General features: G+C 41.3%; 1 protein-coding gene across 1 annotated transcript in view; it reads left to right on the forward strand.

Annotated features, from left to right (window-relative positions):
* Positions 1-2,681: 2,681 nt before the first annotated feature.
* The window catches only part of p2rx8 (purinergic receptor P2X, ligand-gated ion channel, 8), a gene marked incomplete at both ends in the record, with an annotated part of 9,926 nt that continues 5,332 nt past the window's right edge, over positions 2,682-7,275 (forward strand). The window contains 4 exons of the mRNA XM_080731760.1: positions 2,682-2,809; positions 3,691-3,841; positions 4,323-4,394; positions 7,236-7,275. The exon at positions 7,236-7,275 is cut by the window's right edge and continues 36 nt beyond it. Coding sequence (XP_080587886.1) covers positions 2,682-2,809; positions 3,691-3,841; positions 4,323-4,394; positions 7,236-7,275 — 391 coding nt within the window. The remainder of the gene's footprint in view (positions 2,810-3,690; positions 3,842-4,322; positions 4,395-7,235) is intronic.

Consider the following 7,275-nt stretch of genomic DNA (forward strand, 5'->3'; position numbering starts at 1 on the left):
AAGTGTTCCTTCCACACGCTACGTCCAAACCAGGGAAATCTCCACTGTCAGGTGAAAAGAAGCAACTTGGACTCCTCATGCATAGAAGGAAGCATGAGGTCAGTCCGTTGTCTCCCCAGGCGCGGCAGAGGGAGAGCAGAGCCCAGGATTACATAGGCAATTGGCACTGGGTGAAAAATGGGTTACAAAATCGTGGGATAAAAATGTTATTAAAAAAATAAAAAAAGAAAGAAAGAAATGTGGTGGGCTTTGTTTTGGGGGACAGGAAATGGGGAGAGATGGGGAGTGACACGCATCAAAGGTCGTCGGGATCGGGACTCGAACCCACGACACGCTGTCAGGCATCAGAGGTGGTATGCGCCTGGACCGTTAGGTCAGCGGGCACCCCAAAAAAGTAAATATTGTTATGAAATGTAGTGTAGCGTATAGTGAAAGTCATGTGGGGGAGACCAGGGAAGTTTGTCACTTTTCTCATCAACAACACATCTGATGACGATCACGCCTACATTAGAAGGAAGCTTAAGGTCTTGGCTTGAAATGGGTATAACTTTGGTTCACATAACTTATCTATCAGGAAGTTATTAGCCTTCAAAGTCACCTTGACATGTTGTGAACCAACCCCATCTGAAAGGTGTTTGTTTTGGTCATGCTTCACAGTGCTTCACATGACATCACACAATATAAATAGTAAGACGGAATTCATTTCTTCCCAGCGGATTCCTCGCGACTTGCGTCACTGCAACCACACTTGCAATTTCCCCCTCTGTCTAGTTATTTTGATATTCCAGACCATTAAGGCAACATAATCAATTCACCTTCATCTTTTTAAACACTGTTAATTCACCATTGACCGTCTAATGCACACAATCTTTGCGTAAGTCGATACCTATCGACTTCAACCATATGCCCATACTGTATGGAGATCAGATCCCTGATGTCATCAATATGATGACGCCACAGCAGGGGCGCTGCAAGTGGGGTGCTGAGGGAGCTGCAGCTCCCCTGGTGGTGGGGAGAAGAAAAAAAAAAAAAAAAAAAATTTTTTTTTTTTTTTTTTTTTTTTTTTTTTAAATAGGCCTATATATACACATTACACACACACACAGAGCTATATTAAAACAATAATGTATTTGACTTTGGGGAATAAAATATGTTGAAAAAAAGGTATTTGATTATCACATGGTGACCTAATCACATGGTCACCTTGCCACTTCCGGTCAGAAGGGAAGTCAAATTTAAATCCCGCTTTGATGGCACACCAAAGTCTATTTATTTGAGAACTAGAAACCGTCTATAGGCTCAATGTTGCAAACTAACACCGTTGTATACGGGGAATAAAAAACAGTAGAAAACTGTTACAAAAATAATACCCGATTTTGTAGTGTGTGCGTGAGTGACTGTGTGTGTGCATGCGTGCTGTGTGTTGCACTGTGCTAAAATAACTAGTAACTATACAGCTCCTTGTTACACCGTTGTGCGGGGAATAAGCACCCGAAACCGTAATAAAAATAACCCAAAACCGGATAAAAAACGTGAATTTTTCGGCGTGCGGCCTTTTGGCCGCACGCATGAACTCCTCCAGGCTCAGCTCCCCTTGGGATTTGGGAGTTCCAGCGCCCCTGCGCCACAGTGCTAATTATTGAGCTAAAAAATGAATAAATAAAAACACCCAATGTGAAGTGAGCGGTGGTCGTGCTTGCATAACGTCTATTATGTCTTCAGACTAGGATTTGAGTCTAGGATGTACAAGGTAGGCTATGCTACACACACTCACACACACACACACACACGTTTTGCTATGGCAAAACGCTGAGGAAAAAGGCTACAGACACACAACATATGACATCACTAGACAAACATGATGCTACGTACACACATTTTACTATGTCAAAACGCTGAGGAAAAAGGCTACAGACACACGCACAGCCACTCTTAGGAGCGGTTTACCACCGCTCAAAAAAGACATAGACTGGCCTCCCTCTGTGCACTAAGTGGACATAGACTAGTCGACCCTACAACCCTCCCATCCCATCCACATTAACAGTATTTATATTTTTCCTTTATCAGGTTTTATTGTATAGCCTACAGATGTGACAATAAAAATCTCAATATCTTGCTCCACACACTTGTGGGTCTGTTTGATAAATGATAATCCTATACAATATACAATTATGCATGTGTGTGTGTGTGTGTGTGTGTGTGTGTGTGTGTGTGTGTGCGTGCGTGCGTGTGTGTGTGCGTGCATGCGTGCGTGCGTGTGTGCGTGCGTGCGTGCCGTGCGTCAGCGTGCGACAAACAGATTCCTGGCAGGCCAATAGACCTGTCAAGTGCATTTAAGTTCCAAGTTAACACAGAGTAGCCAGTCTACTGTGCTGCTCAGCTGAGCCTGAGTCACACCCGTGCATGTGGATTATAATGTGAAGCTGGTGAACCGTGGGTTTTTTGCGAAGGAATGGGAAAACGCTGCAGGCTATTGGTTTTAGGCTCTTGGAATCATTTGAAGGATCTTTAATGTGCTGTTCGACTGGTAATTCTAGCCGCGGTCATCATTGCCTTCATCATGTGGCGCTGCTGACAGACACTGATCTGTGGCCGGCGACTGCGGCAGTCAGCGTGGGACAGCAGGGTGTTGGTGTCCGAGTTCCTAATGTCCGCATATCTGAAATCACTACGCTGTCAAGATGGCTTGTAAAACTCTCTTCCTTTCGTTATTTGACTACAAGACAGAAAAGTACATTGTCGCCAAAAACAAGAAAGTTGGAATCCTGTTTAGATGTATACAATTGTTCATTATCGGTTACCTTATTGGGTGAGAGATCAATATCATCTTTTAATTTTATTGTATTGTCGTTATTGTGCACTTATAAGCAGCAGGCTGATAAATATCATGTTGAAATTGAGAAGGGTGTTAACTTGTAGCTAGAGGCCAGGGCATGCAGGATCATACATGAAGCCACTATTTTGATTCAGAATTGATACATTTCAGCAATGTTAATTATTATGAATTATTATATATTATTATTATTATGTCATAACCTGTCTTCATACTTGCACAGACTGCACTGCAGTTAGACTATAATAGACCGCATTCTTCTCTTGAGGGTTGACATTTAATATCTTAAAGGAGTAGTTCACCCCCAAAATGACTTTTTCTTTCTATTGATTAGTCACACCATGGAGACTCGAGTTAAATAAATAAAAAAATGTATTTGTCGTTGTCGCATTCCTAAGACAACAATATTATTATAGTAAATGTACCCCCATTGATTCTGGGTGGGGGCCCAAATGCATGGGCCTGGATGGAGACCCAAATACAAGGCCCTGGATGGGGACCCAAATGCATTCGTGTGAGAATAAATGGGGGTAAATTTAGGGTCAAGAGTCAAGTAAATTGATTCTGACCCAGATGTATTCGGGTCCCCATCCAGGGCCTTATTTGGGTCCCCATCCAGAATCAATGGGGATACATTTACTATATATATATATATATATATATATATATATATATATATATATATATATATATATATATATATTGTCTTTAGAATGCGACAAATACAAAAAATACATTTATCTTTTGAGTATTAAATCAACACATTCTATTGTGGTCTATTCAAGCTGGCCACACACAGTCCTTGTCAGAAGACCCTGGTTGAGAAACATGTTTTAAAGTTTCCCTTCTTCATGCAGGTGGGTTTTTGTGATCAAGAAAGGTTATCAGGACGTAGATGAGGCAGTCCAGAGCTCTATTATAACCAAACTCAAGGGAGTTTCGGTTACAAACACCACCGGGTCTGGCCTGCTGGTGTGGGGTCCAGAGGACTATGTCATCCCACCACAGGTAGTATAATAGTAATAATGATAATCATCATCATCATCATCATCATCATCATCAAAATAAGAATAATCACAATAATAACAATACATTCTTATTCTTATTCTTACTATTATTATTGTTCTTAAAACATATGTAATACATAATAATAACAACAACAACAATAATAACCGTTACAAATGTGCATGAACTGTTAATGCTACTCCACAAAACAAGAAGAATTGCACATTTTCAGGTCACGTAATTTTCCATGTAGCCTCATTTATTTATTCATTTATTTATTCAATCAAGGACATAATTTTTTAGGCTAATGTGGCATAATGCCTGTAGGCTATTCCTATTCCTATTACACAACAGGACAAAGCCTATACATATTACCATAAAGGCTAATGGGACAATACAATGCAGAATCTGCTCTCAGTTCAAAGATCACCATGTTATACCATGATTATAACATTGTGTTTTTTGTTTTTTCATTTTTTTACAGGGGGAATCTGTTCTGTTCATTGTCACCAATTTCATAGAGACCCCAAATCAAAAGCAGGGTCACTGTGCTGAGGTAAGGGCATTTTATTACTAGTAAGACACCCTAAGGGAGAGAAGATACCTCGCGATCTCCATATATGGGCATAAAATCTCCATATATGGGCATATATTGATGACATCAGGGATCTCCATATATGGGCTTAAAATGGGGCGTGACATGAGGCGTGACACAGTGACATGAGCTGGCCGTTTTCATACTAACTGCGACCTACTGTTACTGTATGTACTTGAGTTGCGAAACAGTTGTACTGTCTTCTAAGTTATCAGGCAGCTCAACCCAGCTGATCGTAGCCTTCAACTGCATTAGAACAGAACCTACTGAACTCACATAGATGACATCATCATGACAATGTATAAACTACTATACTCTAGCTCTGAGTCTGTATGTACTTTATATTTAGATCCTATTGATTGATTCATCAGATCACAGACAGTACAATCTCTCTGTGTGTGTTATGATGGTACAGTATAATGCTGGGCATGAAGACTGAGCAGTAAGTCATATTTTCCACAGGAAGGATATATTTTGGTGAATAAATGTTGAAATTGTTGTCTTCTTCAACATAACAATTTAAGGATTGATTATTCTCTCTGACGTCCGCTACCCCCATTCAATCGTGACCTTGTCCCCTCCACTTATGCGAGTGTATAAGTCCTGGCTTTGTTTAAGAAAGGTTGTGAACACAAGACGAATTGCATATCATCACTGTCAGGCAAAAACCTTATACCGGTACATATTTGTATGTTGATGTTTATTAAACTATTGTATGACAGTATTGCACAAAAAAGTAGCTGATCTACAAGCTCACAATGTGGCACGATGCAACACTTTTTGCTGATTTTGAAAAAAGGGATAGGGATTCCAAGTTCAAAGTGCTTAAGTCTGTCTTCGTGGTTTGTGTGTGTGTGTGTGTGTGTGTGTGTGTGTGTGTGTGTGTGTGTGTGTGTGTGTGTGTGTGTGTGTGTGTGTGTGTGTGTGTGTGTGTGTGTGTGTGTGTGTGTGTGTGCGTGCGTGTATGTGTCCGTATGTGCTCACTTGTGCGTGGGATAGATATCCATTTGCATTTGTTATATTGTTGATGATGTACTGACATATTATCTTGTTTATTATTGTGATGTTATCTGCTTATTGTAAGTCGCTTTGGATTAAAAGCGTCTGCTAAATGCCTAAACTGTAAACTGTAAACTGTGGGTACGTCTGTCTGTCTGTATGTGTGTAGCTGCAGTGACATGGTTAATTTCCAGAGCGTTGGCGGTATGTAAACTGTTCTCTCTCTGACAGCTAGCAGCCAGCAGTCAAGTGGAGTGGTAACCGCAAGCCTGTAAAAGTGCTGTATTACCACTATCATAAAAATGTTCCCTTGTATACATTTACCTGCCTACGGTCACTGTGTTGCCCATTCTTGGGTGGTAGTTTGAGCTGTTATCATCATTTCACATCAAACACATTAGCTGGGTCTATATATCAATGTTCTTCTAGCTCAAACAGTTCTGTTTAAAATCTGTCATCGCCATGTAAACAGTCGTTCTTGTCTGTCCACTGCACCAAACCGTTCTATCGCTCCAATATGCATGGCATTATTGGTGTCATTAGAACACAAATGTTATGTTTTATTTCATAGCAGCAAGCAATGGAACTGAAAAGGTGTTCAGTTCCCACAGGAAGTCCCACATTTTTCAGAGCAACTGCTTATTACTTTAGTACACCTACATGGCTTTACTTTAGTGTCTAGTGTCCAAACAACAATGGCTGATGCATGGGTCTGTTTGCATGTCTTTAAAGCTTGGCTGCTAAACGAGGTCATTGTGGTTATAAGGTGGAGCTTGCATTTCCAGCATAACGGTTGCAAGCTAACAACCTAAAACCTAGCTAGGCCTGGGAACACATTTAAAGCAGCACAACAACAATGCAGTGTTTGGCCCCAATTTGGCATTTTGAACCACAAATTAATTAAAGTGACCTGTGTTACTCATTTGACAATGACTTTCTCGTCAAACACACAGGTAGGCCACTTTGTAGTTAAGTTTTCATCTGCTGAAAGGGTGTTCAATCTGCACACATACTGTATCAGTGTTTCATTATTTTACAATAAATGCAACAAATCTCTGCGTGTATGTAATCCGCGTATCTCGAGAACCGTTCGTCCCATCGGCTTCAGATTCGGCACACGCGTTCCCTGTCGCCGCGCGGAGTGCAGTGCCCGGCCTCGATCCGACCCAATACCGCCTTTCCGGAACCGCCGAAAAACGTTCTGAATCTCCGTGTGCGGTGCTCCATACCGTATATGGGCATAAAATGGACGCAGACAGACAGATACAGATATCGACTTCAGGGTTTTCCGGAACCGGCACTGTGTCTGCATAGATCTCCATATATGGGCATAAATGGACACAGGCAAACAGATGGTCAAAGATCTCCATATATGGGCATGAAATGGACACAGACAGACAGATACAGATATCTCCATATATGGGCATAAATGGACACAGGCAAACAAAATGGTCAAAACGGGTCCTATGACAAGTTTGACAACAGGTATAATGGGGTTTGCATTAAAGGGGGAACCGGCACTGTGTCTGCAACACAGTCGGAGGCACAGACAGATACAGAGATCTCCATAATGGGCATAAAGGGACACAGACAAACAAATACAGAGATCTCCAAATATGGGCATAAAATGGACGCAGACAGACAGATATCTCCATATATGAGCATAAATGGACACAGGCAAACAGATGGTCAAAACGGGTCCTACAGAGATCTCCATATATGGGCATAAAATGGATGCAGAAGCTCAGCTCAGAAGTGTCAGTTCACTGAACTGCAGCTATATTGTGTTATGTTTGTCTGCAGAGTTTCAAGGTGTTGGATGGCCACTGTAGAGGCAACGGGG

Source organism: Nannobrachium achirus (genome assembly GCF_963921795.1).
Source record: "Nannobrachium achirus genome assembly, chromosome: 8".
NCBI classification, from domain to species: domain Eukaryota; kingdom Metazoa; phylum Chordata; class Actinopteri; order Myctophiformes; family Myctophidae; genus Nannobrachium; species Nannobrachium achirus.